The 26,431-nt window shown below is 31.9% G+C and overlaps 2 protein-coding genes and 1 long non-coding RNA gene across 3 annotated transcripts in view; all 3 read right to left on the bottom strand.

The window, feature by feature from the left end:
* Positions 1-124, bottom strand: part of LOC140040625 (adhesion G-protein coupled receptor G6-like) — a 4,146-nt gene extending 4,022 nt beyond the window's left edge. The window contains exon 1 of the mRNA XM_072086700.1: positions 106-124. Within this exon, the coding sequence (XP_071942801.1) occupies positions 106-124 (19 nt within the window). The remainder of the gene's footprint in view (positions 1-105) is intronic.
* Positions 1-26,431, bottom strand: part of LOC140040620 (hyalin-like) — a 26,679-nt gene extending 248 nt beyond the window's left edge. Inside the window, exons 1-29 of the mRNA XM_072086686.1 lie at positions 26,386-26,431; positions 25,786-26,064; positions 23,129-23,179; positions 21,979-22,083; positions 15,855-15,902; positions 15,616-15,666; positions 15,337-15,441; positions 14,687-14,734; positions 14,449-14,499; positions 13,690-14,022; positions 10,597-10,848; positions 9,206-9,490; positions 8,295-8,543; positions 7,905-8,159; positions 7,529-7,813; positions 6,838-7,086; positions 6,254-6,538; positions 5,716-5,964; positions 5,283-5,537; positions 4,085-4,327; positions 3,488-3,727; positions 3,132-3,245; positions 2,707-2,973; positions 2,262-2,374; positions 1,695-1,896; positions 1,339-1,440; positions 887-1,014; positions 578-727; positions 106-473 (exon numbers count right to left, since the gene is read on the bottom strand). Coding sequence (XP_071942787.1) covers positions 189-473; positions 578-727; positions 887-1,014; positions 1,339-1,440; positions 1,695-1,896; positions 2,262-2,374; positions 2,707-2,973; positions 3,132-3,245; positions 3,488-3,727; positions 4,085-4,327; positions 5,283-5,537; positions 5,716-5,964; positions 6,254-6,538; positions 6,838-7,086; positions 7,529-7,813; positions 7,905-8,159; positions 8,295-8,543; positions 9,206-9,490; positions 10,597-10,848; positions 13,690-14,022; positions 14,449-14,499; positions 14,687-14,734; positions 15,337-15,441; positions 15,616-15,666; positions 15,855-15,902; positions 21,979-22,083; positions 23,129-23,179; positions 25,786-26,064; positions 26,386-26,431 — 5,325 coding nt within the window. The 3' untranslated portion in view covers positions 106-188. The remainder of the gene's footprint in view (positions 1-105; positions 474-577; positions 728-886; positions 1,015-1,338; positions 1,441-1,694; positions 1,897-2,261; positions 2,375-2,706; positions 2,974-3,131; positions 3,246-3,487; positions 3,728-4,084; positions 4,328-5,282; positions 5,538-5,715; positions 5,965-6,253; positions 6,539-6,837; positions 7,087-7,528; positions 7,814-7,904; positions 8,160-8,294; positions 8,544-9,205; positions 9,491-10,596; positions 10,849-13,689; positions 14,023-14,448; positions 14,500-14,686; positions 14,735-15,336; positions 15,442-15,615; positions 15,667-15,854; positions 15,903-21,978; positions 22,084-23,128; positions 23,180-25,785; positions 26,065-26,385) is intronic.
* On the bottom strand, positions 18,114-18,658 carry LOC140055012 (uncharacterized). Its single transcript, XR_011846604.1, has 3 exons — positions 18,613-18,658; positions 18,374-18,424; positions 18,114-18,199 (listed from the first exon to the last, which is right to left on the bottom strand). It is a non-coding gene; the product is annotated as an uncharacterized lncRNA (long non-coding RNA).

Here is a 26,431-nt window from a genome sequence, read left to right as displayed (position 1 = left end):
GTCATGTCATGCTTGTGTGTTGATTATTCATTATGAATAACGAGTACGTTAATGATGATCCTGATCATGTTGTATTTCAAAATAATCGTCAATTTGACCACTTACCATTGGAGGCTGCAAACATTTTAGTAATTGTTGGAGGAATGTAAATACTGACAGATGCGGCATTATTCAGCTCATCCTTCTTACTAAATCCTGTCACATTTTACTATTGCATTAGTATCTGCAGACTGATAAGATGCGATTCCAATCCCAGTGTAATCAAGTTCATTTGTTTTAACACTTTGAGCTTGCACTGCTACGCTGCTGGTTACAAATTCATATTTATCGTTTTTAAGATCAACAACTGCTAATTGTTCTTCAAGGGATTCAACAATTCTACTAGGAGCTTGTGTTTGCATCTGACTCTCAAGGAGAACATCATCGTCTACTTCAAAAAGACTAGCAACAGTGCCAACTAACGTTGATGTTACCTGTACGGAGATTAAAACAAAGAAATAATAATACACATGGACAACCCTCGTTTACAAAGGTAATATTTTATACTGCAATGTATATTAAAAAAATATAAACTTACTTCAGCAGATGTTGAATTTACAGAAGTAACACTTTCAATAATTTCTGCAGTTGCTTCCAAACCTTCTGGTGTAATAGTGTCTGATTCAGTTGTTGTAATGTTGTTGACTGCTGTAATTACTTCCTCTGCATTTTCTTCAGTAACTGTGATCTAAAATGAATTACAATATAATAATAAGATAGTAAAACACGTTGAAATAAAAGTAAGTAGATCAAATAAATCAAATAAATTATTAACTCATTATTAATTAGCTTTTTACAATTAGATTTCAGCAATTGTAATAGTCAATGTAACTCTTTCTTCACTGACCATGTTTAACCTTTCTAGAAGTTCATCAGATGTAGCATCTCTACCACAGTCTTGCAAAATCACATTCTGCCACACAGCAGCTGACAGACCATCACTATAGCATGTACACAAGCCTAGAGGCATACCATCTGTTTATGACAAAATATACTATTTATATTGCTCAATGATGAATACAGACTTTTGTGAGGTATACAGTAACAATTTAATAACTCACCGCAGCCATGTAATAAATTTTGTAATATCTTTTATCTGAATATTTTTAATATGAACTAAAAGACGCTAAGCCTATTGTGTCCTTATTTTAATCCCATGCAAGCTGTCAAAGTACGGCATCACAAATATCAGGAAGTAATAGGAACGTGCCATCTCATCCTCAAGGACCTCACTTTTTATCAACATTTTATTTCATATTATATAAAAGAGATCAATCCACAAACGATCATACAACTTACAGTTGATTTTAGATTCTGGACAAATTTCTTCAGATTGTGTATTCTGACCGACATCAGCAGGACCGAATGTTAATCCATCTATTATCTCTATATTGCAACTCTCTAATGAATAAAAACAATGTATACATGCTTATTATTGATTAAAATAATTTACAAAAACAAAAATAAACAATTAATGAACGTGTTTAATGTATACAGATGGAGGATACAAAGGAAGAAGATACGAAATAAATGTTAACATAACATTTTTTTTATCTTATAAAATGTTATCTATCAATTGGGAAAGGATTCCAAATCAGGATGGAAACGAGAAGTTACATGCTAGTAATCTAAAATCTAGTTTAAACAAGTTTTACCGGTGCTAAATATGACAATATTATCAGCATCTATAACTCCTTTATCTCCTATCTTTTTAAATTCTCCTGCTAAACTTTTGCTGAAATTATTATAACTTTGGTCTGCACTTGGTTTATATATGTTTATGTTAGCAATCACACTCCCAGAACGTAGTGCACGAACTTGAACAAATATATCAGTTATACTTATACTCTCAGTTAACTGAAAACAAGAAAAAAAAAAGTTATGGTGAATAACTGCACACAAAAATAACCAATATTGTAATTGTTTATGAGTATGGATTTATGTTGACACTAACACTACTAACAATACTATAATTATTGGAGTGTCCTACCAACACAGTTGAAATTGAAACGTTCCAGTTTATTCCAAATTTATTAAAAATGATTTTCAATAGCTTTTTGTACACCATGAATTGTCAAAATACAAAGTCTTTTTCATATTATATGCCATTATTACAAAATATTGACACCACTCGAAAAGAAAATGAAATAGTCCAGGTTTAGTGGTATACATATTTTTAAATAACATATTCATATAATTATAAATTGTTGAACAAAACCTACCAGGTTTTCAATTTCAGTTGAAGTGTTTTTGAATTCTTTCGAGGAAGGGTTGTTTAATGCAGACGTAAATTGTAAATTCTTGAAAGTTAATACTGTTGGTACAGTAAATGCATCTAAGGATAATTGGAAACACATTATTAAAATAAATTATTTAATGTAACATTGAAATCAGCATGTTCCATATACACATACATAAAATATCAGCTTTTCTGATACGAAGTCTAGTTAATGCATCACAGTAAAATGAATACAGATACAGTAGCAGCACTAGGCTAGTCATAAATTCTTCATGGACATAACGATTGGATGGAAGTATAAAGTAAGTCAATTGAGTTCAGTGCAGAAAATTGGTTTAGAGATCTTTTAATTCCACAATTCATGTAACCGTGTCTATTTTGCAATTTGATCACTATTCATTTACGTATTACTATTAAAATAGGTTTACCTGCAACAACAAGGACTGCCTTCATTGACATGTCTTTTACGTCATCATGTGGCGATACTCCAAATGCTTTGCAGTAATAATAGCCTTGGTTTTCCAGACCAACTTCATTAATTGTGAGGAACTTTAGGCTTTGTGTTTCAGATGGGAGTTCGATGTCGTCTTTATACCAACGCCAATTAATTGAGTAAGTTACAGTACACTGGAAAGTGACTGTATTTTGTAAATTAGCACTCAGTGAAAAAGGTTGAATTTCTGCTGTTGGTTCACCTAAATTATACAGTATAATACATATAATATGATTAATGTAACAACATTTGATTTATTAATTTTAACATTTATTTTTTTTGCCAACTTGTAGGTCATGCATCTCCTAATACAATATTGAGCCAAGGTCTGACTTTGATAAATTAATAAAATGCACATACCTGGTAGTATTTGACATAAGTTGCCTTCATATAATACAGGACAGTTACATGCAAAGCTCGTTTCTAACTGTACACAAGTTCCTCCATTTTGACATGGTGAAGAAGTACACGAATCTGTAATGAAAGAAAAGTTCTAATATGTCCAATAAAGCTAGTAGTACTCACTCTACGAAAGCAACACATTCATTTAGTTATATTAGAAAAAACTCTTTATTTCCATTCTTCAGGTTGATTTTTTGTTTTTTTGTGCTCTATTTTATCCATACTATGCTACGTGTAAAGGTAATTATTTAAGTAGTAGTATTGTTTGATACATTTCACATTCACGTCAAATTAATCATTAAACAAATACTTGCCTCCTATTTTTATTTCAAATTGACATGTACCGCTGTTTTCTGATTGGTCAAATCCAGTATAAATTACGGTATGCGTCCCAAAGGTAAATATATCTCCAGAATTACTTGTTGAATTTAATAAAACAGATTTCCCAGAATTATCAATATACCTAGCGTCTGGCCAAGTAATGGCAATTCCAGATGTGGTAGTTGCTATATCAATGATGTCATCAGGACACTCTAAAACCGGTGGTTCATTATCTGCAACAAAAAAAACATACATTTATAAAATATCTTCACCTGAAATTGAGAAATAATATTATTTAATATAAAATAATATTACGTCTACCGACTTTAAGCCTTCTATTATTATTTGTTTCCGGTTTGTTATATTTAGGAAGAGACTGTTGATAAAGTAGTTGGCGCGATGTTTATAGGTTGTCCTTGTTTGACTGTGGAAATCCAAAACTAATCAACTAAAGTTATTTGCATTCTAGATCATCGTAGTTTTATCTGGACAGATTAAATATTAAGTACAGTTACTTGTAATCTTTTATTAACCAAATATAAAATAAAATAGAATAAAAACAGATTGTTCCAAGATTTCCAGATTATTACCTTCAACCGTGACATTAAATTCACATTTGTTCATGTTATTGCTGTTATCACTAGCAGTGTATACAACAGAAGTGGTACCAATATTAAACGAACTACCAGGACTCGTTGAAGCAACTAGTGACACTTGACCCGAGTTATCTTCAATTTCAGGAGTGTCCCAACTTACACGTGCAGTAGATGACCTATGACCAGTTTCTGTGAAAATGCTATCAGGACAAAATATGAATTCTGGATCTTGCTCATCTAATGAAAACAAACCATGTAGTAACTGTTCATATTCATATTCATAACTTATAACGTAAAAGTATTCTAGTGCTATGCTTTATGCTCTATCGTCCCAGAGCCATGATATAATATCTGAATGTACCGCGCGCAGTATCACGTGAAACTGGAAATTGAGGTAGAATTAATTAAATAAAATAATAGAACATTCAAAATGCAAAAGGTAGTCTGGATTCGTCAACAAACAAATACAGGTGAGAAGAGAATAATGTAAAATAAAAAAATGTCATATACAAAGAATGATTAATTTCAAACCACACTTTTATGCAGTTTCTTGATCGATCTGTCAATGTATTTATGTATGTATTTATTTGATTAAAACAACATTAAAATTATACAGATTAAACTATAATGACTAGAGCAGATCTATAATGCCTAACATAATGTAGTTTTGATGACGCGGGCTCTCCTAAACCGAGTTCCTATATTAGAAAGCATCAAATATGGATATCAAAAGACCTCCCGTCAACTATGCAGTACACAATCGTAGCCTGGAATAATTGATTGTACCCGCAGAGAGCGAAAGCCATACGCTTTTGGTCTAGACAGTCTTAGGCCAATGCTTTGTAGAAGAATAATACACTTTCGGATATGACAGGCAATGAAACATGATGGTGATGGTGAATTAGGATTAGGTACTGACCTAATATAAAGAGATAAAGAATAGATCCTCATTATATATTTCAAAATACAACAGCAAAAACAAGAATTTATAATCGTAAATAGAACTACAACTGTTCATACATTTTATAACTAATTATGTTAATAATAGAAATAAATATCAGAAAATATTTTACAAAGAAATCAGTTTCTGCATGCTATTGTTCATTATATATTATATGAGTTATCGAGTCATATGTTTTAAATTATTACTATAGTTCCATATGGGCAGTATTATTATAAGGTGCATTCTTACCTTGAACAGTGATAACAAAACTGCAGCTAGCATTAACGTTACCAGCTGAATCTGAGACATTGTACTGGACTGTTGTTTTGCCAATTGCAAACATATTATCACTAGAAGTGTAGTCTGCTACTGGTACAGGAGTCTCTCCAGAGTTATCAGTAGCTGTCGGTTCCACCCATGTGACATTGATGGCAAATGCCGCACCAGTTGTTGTATTAACAATCCCACCAATTGGACAATCTATAATATCTGGAGCTTCTGGATCTAAAACATGATGATATTAATTTAAATGTATAATTTATGTTATGCCTAACAATGATAATAATAATACCCAGTGAAGAAGATCAGGGTAAAACATGTATTTATACCATAATTTCAATATTATTGAGTTAAATTTGACACTTCTCAGTGGCAGGGAAGAGGAGAGACTAGTTATAATTACCAGTAACAGTAACAATAAAGGTACATGTTGCTGCATTGCCTGAACTATCAACTGAATCATATATAACATAAGTGCTGCCAATATCAAATTCATTATTTCCAGGATTGTACTTGGACGTTGGTGTTATATCTTCACCAGAATTGTCAATTACTATTGGATAAGTCCAGTTGACATATAACGCATGATTTGAACCATCTGCTGTATTAGTTTTAATATCAGGTGGACAGACCAAGACAGGATCCTCATTATCTATTTAATAATTAAGTAAAACACACAAAAATTAAAGCTTATCATACTTAGTAATTATTATAATTTAAGAACATTACACTTTTATTGGAGTAGGACGGAACCACTCCAGCGCCAGTTGTACATACAGAATAGTCACAGTTATATATCATTATAAAGGCAAGTAATTTGCAAAAAAAAATATAATTTATTTTTAAATGCAAAATTAAACCTTTTGTATTACATTTACCATAATACAAATCCTGATGTTCAAGAAAAGTAGTTCAAACTAAATAATGAGGTTTATATTTACCTTCTACTTGGAGACCAAAGTCACATGTGTCAATATTGCCAAAAGAATCACTTGCTGTAAATTTGATAGTGTGAGTTCCATATGGTATCATGTCACCAGACTCGAAAGATGACGAAATTACAGTAACAAGTCCACCACTATTGTCACTTGTCACTAGAGGATCCCAGGTGACAGTGGCATTTGGACTTCCTATATCTGTGCTGACATTTACTAGTCCATACCTTTCTCCGATGTAATTGTTAGAAGTGACATTTGATGGGCAGTCAATCGTTGGACTTTCATTATCTGTTCACAAAATAAATAAAAGGTATGATGAAATTAAATTTGACATAACCATATAACTGTACCTTTTCTTCAGTTGTTGTGTTAACAATCATACCAATTGGACACTCTATAATATCCAGATTTTCTGAATCTAAACCATGAAGATAATAATTATGATTAATTATATCTATAGTAAAAATGATACCCAATGATTGAAGAAGATCATGGTTAAAATGCATTATACAATAATTAACATATTATTAAGTGTTGATACTTCAGCAGGAAGGAGAAGGGAGCAAGAAGAGACAATGTATACTTACCAGTAACTGTAATTGTAAAGGTACATGTTGCTGCATTGCCTGAACTATCAACTGCATCATACATAACATCAATGATGCCAATATAAAATTCATTATTTCCAGGATTGTACTTGGACGTTGGTGTTATATCTTCACCAGAATTGTCATTTACTATTGGGTCAGTCCAGGTAACATTGACTGCTTGATCTGATCCATCTGCTGTAATAGTTGCAATATTAGGTGGACAAACCAAAACTGGATCCTCATTATCTATTTAATAATAAAATATAAATAAACAATAATTACTAATGCTAAAATCATATTACATAATATTTTTAATTATAGAATGGAATAAAAATGTCCTTCTTTCCACATAATATAGTTGATTCCTGGTTGCGAAAAACAATGTTGGCATACGTTTTCTCAAATTACTATATAAAGAAAAATTAAACAAGTCATTACATTATTATCATAATTACTATATGAAAAGTGTAAACAAACAAAATAATTAATGATACGCATTACAATTATAGTTTTCTTTGAAACTGCTGAAGAATTATTAACGAGCACGATTGTGAGTTCATCCGTTAATGATGATTGTAAGGCCAAGGCATCATCACTGATTGGCTGTTGTTCATTTAAGTTGTATTTCAAATTAATTCCTGTGTTTTCTAAATTATTCAACTTTCAAGCTAGGATTCTATTAATTTACCTTCAACATTGAGGCCAAAGTCACAGGTGTCAATATTTCCATAAGGATCAGTTGCTGTAAAAGTGATTGTGTGAGTACCATATGGTATCATGTCACCAGACTCGAAAGATGAAGACATTACAGTCACAAGTCTACCACTATTGTCACTTGTCTCAGGAGGATCCCACGTGACAGTGGCATTTGGACTTCCTATATCTGTGCTAACATTTACTAGTTCATACCCTACTCTGATGTAATTGTTTGAAGTGACATTTGTTGGGCAGTAAATCATTGGACTTTCATTATCTATTCACAAAATAAATAAAAGGTATGATGAAATTAAATTTAACATAACCACATAACTGTACATTTTCTTCTAGAAAGTACAGCCACTTACCCTCAACAATGATTACAAAATTGCAGCTATCATTAAAGTTACCAGCTGAATCTGAGACATTGTACTGGACTGTTGTGTCACCAATTGGAAACATATTATCATCAGAACTGTAGTCTGCTACTGGGACAGGAGTCTCTCCAGAGTTATCAATAGCTGTTGGTTCCATCCATGTGACATTGATTGCAAATGCCTCACCAGTTGTTGTGTTAAAAATCATACCAATTGTACAACCTATAATATCTGGAGCTTCGGGATCTAAAAGATGAAGAAAATAAATATAATTTATAATGATTTTAGTGATAATATAATAATACCAAGTAGTAGTTAGTAATAATATACAATCATATTCAGATAATCGAGTTACATTAGGAGTATACATGTCAAACTTACCAATAACAGTTACAGTAAAGGTACAAGTTGCTGAATTGCGTGAACTATCAACTGAATCATATATAACATCAGTTCTACCAATATCGAATTCATTATTTCCAGGATAGTACTTGGACGTTGGTTTTATATCTTCACCAGAATTGTCAATTACTATTGGATCAGTCCAGCTGACATTGAGTGCTTGATTTGAACCATCTGCTGTAGTAGTTGTAATATTAGGTGCACAAACCAAGACAGGATCCTCATTGTCTATTTAGTAATAAAATGGAAATGAAATACAAGAATTAATAAATATTGAAAATCTTATTAAACATATTTATCATGTTGGGATTGAACAAACTCTCCAGCACTAGTTGAATACATGAAAAAATATTATTATAAGCAACAAAAAAACTTAGTGTAGTACTGACGTATTTAGTACAATTAATGCTGAAATTCATTTAAAGTAATATTATATATTCCATATAAATAAACAATTTTGCAGAGAAACAATTAATTTAACAGATACAAAAATAGGTGTATATTATGTCACCATATAAAAAGAGCAACACTGAAAATCAAGGTAATAAATATTACAAAAAAATATATATAATCTTGTCATCTTTTATTATATTGAACATCAAAATAAATAAGAATATTTATGTTGTACAGAGCGGCACACGTAAGTTTCATAATGTAAATAAATATAGACCACTTTCTGTTTAGTACTCTTTGTTTGTACATAACAACCAAAGGCAAAAGAGTCGTTTTGACCGATTGGGCTACCCTGGTTTAAAAAAAAGTAGATATTGGTAACAGTTAGACATTTATTCACAATTCACAATTACATTTACGATATGTAATAGTATAACAATGAAATAAAATTCGTCCTGAATTTCTAATTGCTCAAATTTAAAAGATATATAATTTACCTTCAACCTTGAGGCCAAAGACACAGGTGTCACTATTGCCATAAGGATCAGTTGCTGTAAAAGTGATTGTGTGAGTACCATATGGTATCATGTCACCAGAATCAAAAGATGACGACATTATAGTAACAAGTCCACCACTATTTTCACTTGTCACAGGAGGATCCCAGGTGACAGTGGCATTTGGACTTCCTATATCTGTGCTGACATTTACTAGTCCATACCCTTCTCCGATGTAATTGTTAGAAGTGACATTTGCTGGGCAGTCAATCGTTGGACTTTCATTATCTGTTCACAAAATAAATAAAAGGTATGATTAAATTAAATTTGACATAACCATATAACTGTACCTTTTCTTCAGTTGTTGTGTTAACAATCATACCAATTGGACACTCTATAATATCCAGATTTTCTGAATCTAAATCTGAATCTTATCTATTACCAAAATAAATTGCATTTGACTAAGTTAACCACATTACTGTAGCTCAAATTGTAACAAGGCTAGCCATCCACTACATGGCTGGTTAAAAAGAATTAGGAACAATGATGGTGCTCAATGGAGAAGCATTTCAATGTATTATTATTTAAAAAAAATATGTGATGTTAATATTTTACTTAATATTTAATGTTCTAGTATTATTTATGTTTATTCCGATGATATTCCACTGTTTTACAAAAAAAATATATGATAAAAGCTTACATAGATTATATATTCTCTAAAAATAACTTTAAACTTATAATAATGAATGAGCACCTTTTGGGAAAGCACTTCGTTAAACTAAAAAAACGCTTTTCTACAACCATTGGATTGCCAGTGACATTATTTGTATTAATGGCATTGTTAATGAGAACAAATTTTTAACATCGAACGAAATACTATTGAAATGTAAAACTGGTTAAAATGAGTATTTGTATATTAATTGGCAATACAAATTTAGTGGAAACGAATTATTAAGGATATTTTTGATTGATGATAATAAAAAGTTAGTTAAGACTAAATATAAACAAACTAATGTACTCATGGGTTGTGAATGAATATTTCATTATTCTAATGTCACAACAATGACAACAACATCTTCTTCACAAGTTTTGAGAGAGCCTTTTAAAGTCTGTACAATTTTGGGATAATATGTTACCTCAATATAAGTCTAATAGGAATTTCAGATTAAGGAACAATACTTGCACAATTGGATTGATGCAGGTATAGAAAATCAACAATCCCGTACTTAGCACGAATCTTATAATTTGCTTGTTTTATGCTTTTTTTTTTTTTTTTTATTGTAATCCAATCGATTTAGCTGTTGCTGCATATTGGAATGTAAATGTGTTTATACCTGAATAAATGAAAAATAAATAAATAAAATCTAATGTTGTCATATAAGGTACACTCTTACCTTCAACATGGATAACAAAAGTGCAGCTATCATTAAAGTTACCAGCTGAATCTGAGACATTGTACTGGATTGTTGTGTTCCCAATTCCAAACATATTATCACCAGAAGTGTAGTCTGCTACTGGTACAGGAGTCTCTCCAGAGTTATCAGTAGCTGTAGGTTCAACCCATGTGACATTGATTGCAAATGCCTCAACAGACGTGTTAACTGTCAAATCCCATGGACAATTGATAATATCTGGAGCTTCTTGATCTGTGGGATATACATTATTTGTATAATATAGTATATATATATGACCATTACCTTCAAATTCATAGCACAGCGATGGGCACAAAAATGGCGCCATCTTTTGCAAATTTATTTATGGGACAATTTGAGGCCAATTTTCTGTCCCTCCAACCTAATAAACCACTTGTTTGGTTTAGATACATTGACGACATCTTCATGACCTGGACCCATGGTGAAGATAATTTGGAATCTTTCTTCTCAATATTAATTCAGCGCACCCAACTATCACATTTACAGCTACCAAATCCACTAGTAGCGTTGATTTTTTGGACACTATAGTGACCATAGAAAATGGTAACTCAAAACTGACCTATTCCGTAAACCCACGGATAAAAATATGTACCTGCTCCCTAGCCGTTGTCATCCCCGACACTGTACTAAAAACATACCGTACAGTCAAGCATTACGTATCAGACGTATCTGTTCTTCAGATTTAGAGTTTCAGAATCGTACCGAAGAACTAACCGGACATCTCCGAAATAGAAATTACAAGAAGGAATACATCAAAACTGCTATAAAGAAAGCAAAAGATATTCCTCGATGTCAAACACTGAGGTATAAACCACGTCAGCCAAATTCGACCAGAGTGCCATTGGTCACAACCTATCACCCTAGGTTGCCTCCATTACGGGCTATTATTGAGAAACATATGCCCATTCTACAGTCCACAGAACGTCTCAGGACTGTTTTTCCGGAACCACCCTTCGTGATATATTAGTCAGATCCATATTTAAGAGTGAAATTAACTCTCATGACAGAAAAATCTTGCAAAACTTGTTCATTGGTTGATTCTACTGAAAAATTTCAGAGCAACCAAACTGGCCGCATTTTTCGGAAAAGACAATCAATTAATTGTCTAACAAAAAACGTCATTTATCTCATATACTGTAATATATGTGGCAAACAGTACGTCGGGGAAACAAAAAACACTCTCCGTATGGGGGGGGAATGACACAACACAGATCAGCTATCAAAACATTAAAGCTTGATCAACCTGTAGCCGAACATTTTAATTCAGCTATTTACTCGATTGCAAATTTCAGAGTTATTGCAATAGACCACGATGTCAAATGGAGCGACAAAACTCGCAAAGACAAAGAAAACCACTCGGAATTACAACTTAAAACCACAAAACCTTTTGGACGTAACATTAGGAACATACTCCCAGATCGTTCAAATTATTCCATTGACTACCAAAATGTAAGTTTCAATATTAACCACCATTAAACTGTTTTTTAGTTTCATTCCAAAATTGTTTATATCTCTACCAAGCTACCTTCTTTGTTTTCTACTCTTATTCAGACTCCACCCCGTCTCCTTTTGTTGTATTTCTTTTATTCCTGTCCAGCCAGTTCTTATACTATGACGTTATCCAAATTCCTTCACTTGCACTGATGAAGGGCTAGTGTTGCCCGACACCTCTAACGTTTGGAAACACATGATGTATCGCAAACCGAACCTTATTAATTGTTTTTCTAATTAGTAGGAAAAAAATGCCAACATATAATAATTTATTTGGAAGCTACACTTTTGAAACAGTGGCACTCTTCTTGAATGTAGGTGCGTCCAGAGTAAGTAAAATAAAAGTTAGAGGGAAAAAATGATTTAACAATAGGCCTATTTACAGTACAAGGAAACTTAAACTAAATTATGTTATAAAAAAAATAACATTAACAAAAGTAATAGTTTTGAAACAGTGTCACACTTCTTGAATGAAAGTGCGTCCATAATACAGTAAGTAAAATAAAAGTTTTAAAAAATGATAACAATAGGCCTATTTACAGTACAAGGAAACCTGAAATAAATTATGTACAAGATTAAAAGTAATACAGGAATTAAAAAGCAAATAACTAATTATTTTCATTGTTGATTTCCCTTCTCTTTTTCCATGCCCGTTTGGTGAAACCTTTACAAAATCTATCGAATGCAACTTCAATATAGGAAGATCAAGTACAGGTGAACCAAAAACATACATGAATTTTTGGTCTATTGTTCCATTATTAATTTGGTTCCATTATTAAATTGGTTCCAAACGTCAATTGCATTCGATAGATTTTGCTCGAGTATTGCCAATTACTCCAGTCTAATATTCTGGAGCGCAGGACATGAAAAAAGGAAATTCCTAAGATCTTTGGTGGATTTAGAGATACATAGGGTATATAGACCGTCATTTTTGCTTTTATCTGACCAGCTTGAGGTACGTCTCTTTAATGGTAACGTATTAGGTCGCAATTTAAATTTTATGCTTGCGCTTTCGAAGTCTAATGGCTCAAGTAAATATGTTTCTAGGCAGGGGGTTTGTTTAATAATTTGATAGTCTAAAAGAGAATATTTTAATGCAAGATCACTCAATACAAGCACGTTCTTCAATCTTAGTCAACATAAAGCTGGTCAGATCTACGGTGGGGTTATCCATCGTGTTTTCTCTTCAAACAAATTATTTAATCCACTTTCAAAAGTAGTATATAAACAAGTTAAAAATTGAAATGAAAATCTTTCTTATTACATAAAATGTTTTGAAGACAGTTTTGAAACTCTCCTAAAAGCTCAGTTCATAATCATGTATGAGAAAATAATGAGTGGAATTGAACATTAATAATATATGAGAATTTAACCCCCTTAATACAAAACACATAATCAGTAAAATATCAATTTGTATGGATATCAGTTTTTCGAGTAAAGCAAGAATATTCTACATTTTCAATTTATATTTAAAAATAAACATATCAATATTTGTTCAGTATCAACAGTTAAGTCTAAGTTGAGAAATTGCATAAAATACTTGCATAAAAAATGTCAACATACCTATGTTAATAATCTTCAGTCCTAGAGCAAACCCTCTGTTAACAACTGACAAGTCAGTTTGAAAAGTTATATTCAAGTGTGTTGTAACCAGAAGAGAGTTGTTACTATTCCACTCTATAAGTAATGTATCGCCATTGACGTCAACATAGGTTATAATCAAAAAGTCACAACAGCTCTCTAGCTCTATATCATAAAACGTGAGTAGAATTCCAGTATTTTGAGGGCTTTCTACGATCCATTCGCAGTTTTCATTGTTATCGTAGTTGTCAGGATAATTTGAAGAAGTTATGTTGATAACATCATTACTGTTTAGATAAATATTTTCAACACAATCTGGTGAGGTAATAAGACAAGATTTGTTACTGATTAAGCAATAATTAAAAATAATATATAGCTGTAAGCTTATGTGGATATTGCTAATTATTGGTAGTAGTAGTATTAGGCTAGTTACACCTGTTTTTTTATAGCTTTTCGGTGCATCTCTATGTTGTGTAATGAAGCTGATTAAATTGTTATAGTATATTGCTAAAATAATCAGTCGCATTTCTAGTAATGTAATCACAATAAGTTAACTTTATACTTTAACTTATTTAGATTGTAGTTGTATTGTACCATTGTATCTGGTTTTTAATTATATACTCTCTTTGATTGTTCCCTCATTTTGGTCTAAAACAATAACATTAATATATAGATACTTTATTAAATAAAATACATTTTTAAAGAAATGTTTAAAATTTCATGCTGTATGATTGTACCTACCATTTACTATCGTTGAGATACTACTCTCTTTTTGAAAGTCCGTTGTTGCATCTACAATTAAATTTATGATATCATGTAAGTGATGTTATTTTACTTTAGGTCTACCGTAGCAAAAATTATATCAATCTTACAAGAGAGAATATAAAATTCTTAAACATAGGCCTAATTTTAATACATTTTGTGGATATATGCTTAAACACTAGCATTTTGAAATGACGTTAAAGACAATTAAACTTACCGGTTATGGTAACCCATTCAGTTACTATTTCTGTGCCCAAAGAAATATCTAAAGTAAAAAAGGTGATAAACAACAAATGTAGTAAGAAAAATAATCTACGGGAAAAAACAACTACTAATCTTCATGATTAGATTAAGAATAGCATTAAACCAACCTACTATACTTCAAAAGGTTTCAATATTAAAAAAACATGGATTTGACTTTAAGTTGACTTACCACCTATCGTAGTCGATATATTATTATGGTATGTTTGTAATTCCATTAGAAAATTAAAATAGTAATTATTTAAACAATTTACTTATAGACAATCGATTAAACTTAATGTAAATTGATTTCATATTTGTTTATATTTATTTAATCTAACACATAATAATTTAATTAGTAATGAGTTGTCTATTATTATATCCAGTTTTTAGCAAGGGACGTTAACATAATTATATTAAAACTGTAGTTTTCTTATCGTTTCAAATTGAATAATTAATTAATATTCACTATATCACCGGACGGTTTAAAATTTAATAAAATAATTTATATATTACATTATATAACGATATATAAATAATAACTATAGTTTAGATATAAACGGTACGGTACCGGGCAATTACAAGTAATTTAAAATTAGAAAATTGTTTGAACAATTTAAATCTTACTTTGACACAGCAATAGATAGTCCGGACAACAGTCAGTAAGTTCTTCACAGATGTTATCACAATAACAGTTTTTGTCCCACCTACCACATTTGCCTAAACAACTACCTTCAAATAGAAACGTATCAATATAAAATGGACACATTTCGGTAAATCGGTTGTTAACTTCTAAAATGTTTACTTAATGGTATACGTTTGATAATGATTTTAACACACAATAAAAACAATTACACTAATGTGATTAATTTATGAAATATACAAATGCTGTAAGATTGTACTTACCATTTACCATCGTTGAGTTAGTAGTCTCTGATTGTAAATCTGCTTTTGCATCTACAAATAAATTTAGTCAGTGATGAAAGCTTATTTTACTTTAGGTCTACTGTAGCATAAACCATATCAATCTTACAAGAGAGAATACAAAATGTAGCAAATATTCTTAAACATAGGCCTAATCTTAATAAAGTTTGTGAAATTAAATACTAGCATTTTTATATAACGTTAAAGACAATTAATCTTACCGGTTATGGTAACCCATTCAGTTACTATTTCTGTGCCCAAAGAAATATCTAAAGTAAAAAAGGTGATAAACAACAAATGTAGTAATCAAAATAACCTACGGGAAAAAACAACTACTAATCTTCATGATTAGATTAAGAATAGCATTAAACCAACCTACTATACTTCAAAAGGTTTTAGTATTAAAAAAACATGGATTTGACTTTAAGTTGACTTACCACCTATCGTAGTCGATTATTATTAAGGTATGTTTGAAAATTAAAATAGTAATTATTTAGGCCTCAACAATTTACTTATATTTAATAAGACAATCGATTAAACTTAATGTAAGTTGATTTCATAGTTGTTTATATTTATTTAATCTAACATATAATAATTTAATTAGTAATGAGTTGTCCATAACTTTAAATTATTACACTGTGTAAAAAGGTATAGAATACTAACCTAATAGTTCAATGACTTCAAGTTCTAGAGCAAACCCTCTATTCACAATTGAAAAATCTGTTTGAAATCTTATCTTCACATTTTCTTTAGCTCGAATAGTTGTGTTAATACTTCTTCCAGTGAAAATTTCCGTCACTTCCATGTTATCGATGGCGTCAACATAAGTGATCGTCAAAAAGTCACAGCATCTCTCTAGGTCTATGTCATAAAAGGTGAGTAGAATTCCTGTATTTTTCGGACTATACACAATCCATTCACAGTTGTGGTTGTCATCGTGGTTCAAAGGATAATTTGGAGATGTTATGTTTACAACCTCGCTTTTGGTTAAATAAATATTTTCAAAACAAGCTGTTGAATCAAGTAAATCTTATTTTAGACATAAACTAATACCTTGACTTATACAATGATTTTACGTTTCTATTTGTAAATATTTATTTTATGTTCACGATTTTAATAAGTAATACTATAATTGTATGTCTCTGTTATTTACATTTAGAACTGTATAGAGAGATACGTGCAATTCTAACGATGCGATGAGTCGATACGGTTGTCCGGCGGCGGCTGCCGAGACTAAACACTGTTTTAATTTGGAGGCACGGTATCTGTAGATCCGGCCATTGCGGTACACAACAGATAAGGTTGCGCAGTTGATACGTAACGTAAAAACTCGCGAAACATGGCCTCTGTTATTTTTCGGCCTTTTTTAGTGTTTGTCCTTAACATTTTTAGGAAAGTGATATAGCCTATCATGTGCGGCCCATTAAGAAACATTAGTGTGCAAAATTTGAGCACGTGCCATTCAGCGACCACTTTAGTAGAATTAATATATAGATACTTTATTAAATATAATACATTTTTAATGTTTAAAATGTCATGGTACATGATTGTACCTACCATTTACTATCGTTGACATACTACTCTCTCTTTGAAAGTCCGCTGTTGCATCTACAAATACATTTATGATATCAAGTGAGTGACGAAAACTTATTTTATTGTAGGTCTACCGTAGCAAAAATTATATAAATCTTACAAGAGAGAATACAAAATGTAACAATATTCTTAAACATAGGCCTAATCTTAATAGTTTGTGGATATATGCTTAAATACTAGCATTTTTATATAACGTTAAAGACAATTAAACTTACCGGTTATGGTAACCCATTTAGTTACTATTTCTGTCCCCAAAGAAATATCTAAAGTCAAAAGGGTGATAAACAACAAATGTAGTAAGAAAAATAATCTACGGGAAAAAACAACTACTAATCTTCATGATTAGATTAAGAAATAGCATTAAACCAACCTACTATACTTCAAAAGGTTTCAGTATTTAAAAAAACATGGATGTGACTTTAAGTTGACTTACCACCTATCGTAGTCGATTATTATTAAGGTATGTTTGAAAATTAAAATAGTAATTATCTAGGTCTCAACAATTTACTTATATTTAATAAGACAATCGATTACATTTTAATGTAAATTGATTTCATATTTGTTTAAATTTATTTAATCTAACATATAATAATTTAATTAGTAATGAGTTGTCCATATTATATCTAGTTTTTAGCAAGGGACGTTAACATAATTATATTAAAACTGTAGTTTTCTTATCTTTTCAAATTGAATAATTAATTAATATTCACTATATCACCGGACGGTTTAAAATTTAATAAAATAATTTATATATTACATTATATAACGATATATAAATAATAACTATAGTTTAGATATAAACGGTACGGTACCGAGCAATTACAAGTAATTTAAAATTAGAAAATTGTTTGAACAATTTAAATCTTACTTTGACACAGCAATAGATAGTCCGGACAACAGTCAGTAAGTTCTTCACAGATGTTATCGCAATAACAGTTTTTGTCCCACCTACCACATTTGCCTAAACAACTACCTTCAAATAGAAACGTATCAATATAAAATGGACACATTTCGGTAAATCGGTTGTTAACTTCTAAAATGTTTACTTAATGGTATACGTTTGATAATGATTTTAACACACAATAAAAACAATTACACTAATGTGATTAATTTATGAAATATACAAATGCTGTAAGATTGTACTTACCATTTACCATCGTTGAGTTAGTAGTCTCTGATTGTAAACCTGCTTTTGCATCTACAAATAAATTTAGTCAGTGATGAAAGCTTATTTTACTTTAGGTCTACTGTAGCATAAACCATATCAATCTTACAAGAGAGAATACAAAATGTAGCAAATATTCTTAAACATAGGCCTAATCTTAATAAAGTGTGTGGACTTAAATACTAGCATTTTTATATAACGTTAAAGACAATTAATCTTACCGGTTATGGTAACCCATTCAGTTACTATTTCTGTGCCCAAAGAAATTTCTAAAGTAAAAACGGTGATAAACAACAAATGTAGTAAGTAAGATAATCTACGGGAAAAAACAACTACTAATCTTCATGATTATATTAAGAATAGCATTAAACCAACCTACTATACTTCAAAACAACAACAATTTACTTATATTGAATAAGACAATCGATTAAACTTAATGTAAGTTGATTTCATAGTTGTTTATATTTATTTAATCTAACATATAATAATTTAATTAGTAATGAGTTGTCCATAACTTTAAATTATTACACTGTGTAAAAAGGTATAGAATACTAACCTAATAGTTCAATGACTTCAAGTTCTAGAGCAAACCCTCTATTCACAATTGAAAAATCTGTTTGAAATCTTATCTTCACATTTTCTTTAGCTCGAATAGTTGTGTTAATACTTCTTCCAGTGAAAATTTCCGTCACTTCCATGTTATCGATGGCGTCAACATAAGTGATCGTCAAAAAGTCACAGCATCTCTCTAGGTCTATGTCATAAAAGGTGAGTAGAATTCCTGTATTTTTCGGACTATACACAATCCATTCACAGTTGTGGTTGTCATCGTGGTTCAAAGGATAATTTGGAGATGTTAGGTTTACAACCTCGCTTTTGTTTAAATAAATATTTTCAAAACAAGCTGTTGAATCAAGTAAATCTTATTTTAGACATAAACTAATACCTTGACTTATACAATGATTTTACGTTTCTATTTGTAAATATTTATTTTATGTTCACTATTTTAATAAGTAACACTATAATTGTATGTCTCTGTTATTTACATTTAGAACTGTATAGAGAGCTACGTGCAATTCTAACGATGCGATGAGTCGATACGGTTGTCCGGCGGCGGCTGCCGAGACTAACCACTGTTTTAATTTGGAGGCACGGTATTTGTAGATCCGGCCATTGCGGTACATAACAGATAAGGTTGCGCAGTTGATACGTAACGTAAAAACTCGCGAAACATGGCCTCTGCTATTTTTTGGCCTTTTTTAGTGTTTGTCCTTAACATTTTTGGGAAAGTGATATAGCCTATCATGTGCGGCCCATTAAGAAACATTAGTGTGCAAAATTTGAGCACGTGCCATTCAGCGACCACTTTAGTAGAATTAATATATAGATACTTTATTAAATATAATACATTTTTAATGTTTAAAATGTCATGGTACATGATTGTACCTACCATTTACTATCGTTGACATACTACTCTCTCTTTGAAAGTCCGCTGTTGCATCTACAATTACATTTATGATATCAAGTGAGTGACGAAAACTTATTTTATTGTAGGTCTACCGTAGCAAAAATTATATCAATCTTACAAGAGAGAATACAAAATGTAACAATATTCTTAAACATAGGCCTAATCTTAATAGTTTGTGGATATATGCTTAAATACTAGCATTTTGATATGACGTTAAAGACAATTAAACTTACCGGTTATGGTAACCCATTTAGTTACTATTTCTGTCCCCAAAGAAATATCTAAAGTAAAAAAGGGTGATAAACAACAAATGTGGTAAGCAAAATAATCTACGGGAAAAAACAACTACTAATCTTCATGATTAGATTAAGAATAGCATTAAACCAACCTACTATACTTCAAAAGGTTTCAGTATTTAAAAAAACATGAATGTGACTTTAAGTTGACTTATCACCTATCGTAGTCGATTATTATTAAGGTATGTTTGAAAATTAAAAAAGTAATTATTTAGGTCTCAACAATTTACTTATATTTAATAAGACAATCGATTACATTTTAATGTAAATTGATTTCATATTTATTTATTTAATCTAACATATAATAATTTAATTAGTAATGAGTTGTCCATATTATATCCAGTTTTTAGCAAGGGACATCTATATATAAATTTACGTAAGGGCAAAATTTGGTAAATCGCGCGTTACTTCTAGAATGTTTACTCGATGGTATATAAAGTTGGTTCGTACTTTTGGTACTAATTTTAACCACCTGATGTAACCCTGTTTACTAATTAAATTGAGTTAGATAATTAGTTATTGACGATTAACACGAATTTAGGTTCAACGATTTGCCCCAAATAGGGGTGTTTTCCGATCGTGGTATACACTGTCTAATGGATGTCCATCTTGAAAAATACCCGCCACAAAAATGCGAGGAGGCTTCGCATTTTCCTATCTCCTCCTACGATAATTGTTTTTAATAGCTGAAAACCGGTTGAACAGCTAGAGTACAGCATCATAATGTTGAAGACAGGCCGATTTTCTTTAAAAAATACTATTTTGATAGATTTAATATACGATTATACAAATGTATTGATTGCGATGAATGGAACATCCCAATCTCTCAGTCTGGTAGAGTTTGGTTTAACACAAGTAGGTAAATTTATGAGCCCTTGGTTTAACACATACGGTAGGTAAATATATGGGCCCTTTGAGAATAAACTTGAACAATACTGTAAATACTATTTTTGGTCCTCATTTGAATCGAACATTTCTTACTGTGAATGTTCGTACTGTTAGATGTAATATAAAAATATTTACAAATAAACTTATTAATGAGATTGTGGATAGGCTCTACTGTTAAATATATAAACACATTATTATATACAAATAAACTTTATACTGACAGTTCCTTCTCAACGTTTGTATTAATTCATAACTACCAAAAATATAAACGTCGTAGTGGTGTATCGTGACTTTAATATTTCAATCGATGTGACAGTTTTAACAAAGTATTAAATCGCAAATGTTTTACTGTATTTAGAGGTATATTATTTATAGGCCTATAAAACATGAAAAAAATATTTCGTTACTGAGTGGATAAAGAATATATTTAAAATTTGTTCCTCTTTGCACCTATCCACTTTCCCATCCCTCAACCCTAATGTTACATACAAAACACAAATTCCAAAATAGGAAAAATGCGAAGCCTCCTCGCATTTATGTGGCGGGTATTTTTCAAGATGGACATCCATTAGACAGTGTATACCACGATCGGAAAACACCCCTATTTGGGGCAAATCGTTGAACCTAAATTCGTTTTAATCGTCAATAACTAATTATCTAACTTAATTCAATTAGTAAACAGGGTTTCATCAGGTGCTTAAAATCAGTACCGAAAGTACGAACCAACTTTATATACCATCGAGTAAACATTCTAGAAGTAAGGCGCGATTTACCGAATTTTGCCCTTACGTAAATTTATATATAGAAACTGTAGTTTTCTTATCGTTTCAAATTGAATAATTAATTAATTTTCACTATATGACCAGGCGGTTTGAAATTTAATAAAAGAATTTACATATTACATTATATAAGGATATATAAATGTAAATACTTACTTTGACACAGCAATAAATAGTCCGGACAACAGTCGTTAAGTCCTTCACAGGCGTTATCACAATAACAGTTTTTGTCCCACCTACCACATTTGCCTACACAGCTACCTTCAAATAGAAACGTATCAATATATAAAAGACACATTTCGGTAAATCGGTTGTTAACTTCTAAAATGTTTACTTAATGGTATAGAAAGTTTATATATACGTTTGGTAATGTTATTAGGGAGGTTTCGCAAGCTTACGAATACGATAACAAAAACGGATACGTCATATATTTGTGAAACTTTTGAGCTGATCCCCATTTCATATTCGTAAAGCGTTTTCGTGTTGACGAATATCAGTAGTCATATTTGTAACTACTACGCTTTGATGTTACGCTAGGCCTAGGCAGTCAAGAAACATGTACATGCGCTTCGTTCAAATTTACCGCAGTCATAATATTTGAACGGCGCCCTCAATATTCGTTGCCATGCGAAACAGATTTTTACTGGCCTACGAAAACGAATACGTGTGCGTGACGTTTCCGTTTCCGTTATCGTATTCGTAGTGTTGCAAAACCTCCCTATTAACACACAATAGGGAGGTTTCGCAACCTTACGAATACGATAACGAAAACGGATACGTCATACATTTGTGAAACTTTTGAGCTGATCCCCATTTCATATTTGTAAAGCGTATTCGTGTTGACGAATATCACCAGTCATATTCGTAACTACAAAACGAGTATAGTTTTTGATCTATTTTGTACATTTTGCATTTGAATTAGGAATGATTCATGATTATAATATAATTATAGATTTATTGAAAGTAATTTACTAAGTAATTTACTAAAATGCCAGGTCAATTTAGATAAATAACAGTTTTTAAAGTCCTCACTCGCTTTGATGTTACGCTAGGCCTAGGCAGCCAAGCACCAAGCAACACGTACCTGCGCTTCGCTCAAATTTACCGCAGTCATATTTTGGACGCGCCTCAATATTTCGTTGCCATGCGAAACAGATTTTTTTATGGCTTACGAAAACGAATACGTGTGCGTGACGTATCCGTTTTCGTTATCGTATTCGTAAGATTGCGAAACCTCTCTATTGAAAATCATTACACTAATGTGATTAATTTATGAAATATACAAATGCTGTAAGATTGTACTTACCATTTTCCATCGTTGAGTTAGTAGTCTCTGATTGTAATTCTGCTGTTGCATCTACAATTAAATTTAGGATGTTCATGTCAGTGACGAAAGCTTATTTTACCTTAGGTCTACCGTAGCATAAATCATATCAATCTTATAAGAGAGAATACAAAATGTAGCAAATATTCTTAAACATATAGGCCTAATCTTAATAAAGTTTGTGGATATATGCTTAAATACTAGCATTGAATAACGTGGATCACTTATTTTCATCTTTACATTAAATTTCAACATGTTTTAACTTGTCAGAATAAAAAGTGATAGTCTTCTGGAAGCTGTTGAATTGTAGAATTCATGTAAACATTTTACCAATCGGATGTTGTGACGTCATCATATGGCCAGTTTAATAAAAAAAAAGTCGGATTTTCATCTTTTACGTCATAGTTCATCACATTTAAAAGAGCGCGCATCTAGATACTATGTATCATCATTCCTTAAACATTTTAATGTGTTGTTGCTAAACAATTATCTTCCGAAACTGTTCTTTAAACAATTTGAATAAAAGGTGGGTCCAGTAATTTCAACTATGCTACACTGTAGATATATACAGTATTATATGGATATACTATAAGGCACAAAATAGACATATTAACATATTATTATTTGTGGTGCGGAGAAGACTCCCATCCACCGGGTCCCCATGTTGCCGATTGGGGATTACGGACTTCAGATATGGAGGTTAGCTGCGAATATAAGATAAGCAGTCCCGGAGAAAATCACGGGTTGCCCTTCAGCAAGGCGTAGCACCCGGCAGCTGCCCTGTCAGGGTTAAGGTGAAGTCATTGGCCGCAGGATGATGGTTGGATTCTTTTGGTAGATAACAACAAATAGTTATTCTGGCCAAGTTTCCATTTTGCGTTGGCGGCGGATGCTTCATGCACAACGGCAAAGGCAAAACAACTTTGTAAAGGAAGTACTGCACTGCTAGAGACCTGGCGTATCCTAGTAGTACATAGCCACCGAAAGTAATATGATGACTCGTACTCGAAACCCCACAACATACCGCATCCCCAGTCGCGCGGGTTACCAGGGGGCGCGTTCTACTGATGGTACGACTTTGACTCAGTGCTCGAAAAATCAACTACAAAGTCACAATAACACTTTATAAAATGTAAGAGGACGACAACCTTCTCAAAGTTCAACGTTCGAACTCTGAACACCATAAATCAACTTCATGAACTCGTTGCCTCTGCAATTCTTTTCACATCGAAATTTTCTGCATACAGGAACACCGCTTCTTTCACGATGACTTGACACTTAAAAACCACGATGTTGGCAAAGGCTGGACATTTATCTCAGCTTCTGCTTGGAAGAACAATATGACTGCTTCCATCGGTGGTGTTGGAATCCTTCTAAGTCCCAACGCCCAGAGATCTTTGAGTAATATCGAAATGATCCTCCCTCGAATAATCATTGCTTCTTTTAACGGAAATCCTGCAACAACCGTTATTTCGTGCTACAGTCCAACCAACACTAGCCTTGAGGATGATGTTGAGGACTTTTACAAAGCCCTCTCTTCACTTGTTCGAAATATCCCTAAACATAATGTTTTGGTAATGGGAGGTGTTATGAATGTACAACTTGGAAAAGAAAATCATCTGTTTACTTACCACTATGAAACAAATCGAAACGGTCAATATCTACAAGACTTCGCCGATGAAAATGATCTCATCAGTCTAAACACCAATTTCCAAAAGAAACCATCAAAGCTGTGGACACATACATACCCTCACGGAATGAAAGCCCAACTCGATTATATGCTTGTAAATAAGAAATGGATTAACAGCATCGTCAATAGTGAGGCATATAATACGTTTGAAGGAGTGAGCTCAGATCACAGGATTGTTTCAACAAAAATACGCCTTAGTCTTAGCTAACAAAGCAACAAAATCAACATCACTATCTTACGACTGGTCAGCTCTATCCAACCAAAATACTCGAGACACTATCTGCCACTATCAGAAAAAACGCCTTCCCGACGAGGGATAGCGAAAAGTCTTTTGCTGATGCTCAAAAAGACCTTGTTGACACTTACGAATCTGAACAATCTAAATATGTCCAAGATAGAATCGACGATATAAACAATGCCCATGCAAATAGACAATCCTCCCTGGTTTGGAAAATAATAAACGACATTAGTGGAAGAAAGAAATCAAATAAAGCAAAACTCAAAGCAGATAGTCAACAGGAACGCCTTGATAAATGGAAGACATATTTCTCTAATCTCCTTGGCAAAACTCCTACAGTGTCAGACGAACCAATAAAAACGATCATAGAAGAAAACCTCCAAATAAAACTAGGAAACTTCACAGAAGCTGAACTCAAAATAGTTCTTAATTAAAGGCCTTTAAACGAACAAGGCTGCCGGCCGGCCAATACTTCCTGAAGTATGGAAAACAGAAGCGTTTAATGACATAATTTTATAACTTTCTGTCTGTAGATTAATGTTATATGTTATTTTTCCATTTAGTTTTTACATAGTAACATTGTTATTAGGTTATAAAAAAAACTGTATTATCGTGGTTTAATCACATTTATAATTGATGTTTAGTTTATCTTGTATTACTATTTTTGTTCTATATTACGATAAATACTTTTATAGGTTTTTAATAATTTACCTTCCACCTTGATAACAAAGTCACATGTTCCATTATTGCCAAAGAGATCAGTTGCTGTAAAGGTGATTGTGTGAGTTCCAATTGGAATCATGTCACCAGACTCATATGGTGATGACACCACAGTCACTGTTCCATTGCCACTTGTCACAGGAGGATCCCACGTGACTGTTGCATTTGGACTTTTTTGGTCTGTTTGGATATTTATTAGTCCAGATACTCCTCCGATGTAATTATTTGAAGTGACATTTGTGGGGCAGTCAATAATTGAACGTTCATTATCTAATAACAAAAAAAGGAAAAACAAAATTAACACAAAGAAAGTAAGAGAAAATGAAGAACAATCTGCTTTTTGGTACCAGACCACTACTGTAATGGAAAAACTTTGGGACAAATGTCCGTCTAGGTTACCTACCTCATCTATCTCAGATGTACTGCGAAACGTAGATTTGATAACATTAGTTCTCACTATTACGATATTGTTGCATATTTCTATCTTAGGAAGATATTATAAAATGTTTTAAAACAACATTTCTGATTTCATCGGTAAATTTTCAATCGTACGTGGTAGAAGTCATTTCCGGGTTCACGTTGAGTCATCACCTTGCAATTTCCAGGTTTTAAATTTGCAGTTGATGGCGATAGCCAT

The sequence above is a fragment of the Antedon mediterranea genome, chromosome 1 (assembly GCF_964355755.1).
Source record: "Antedon mediterranea chromosome 1, ecAntMedi1.1, whole genome shotgun sequence".
NCBI classification, from domain to species: Eukaryota; Metazoa; Echinodermata; class Crinoidea; order Comatulida; family Antedonidae; genus Antedon; species Antedon mediterranea.
This window is presented reverse-complemented; position numbering and strand designations above follow the sequence as displayed.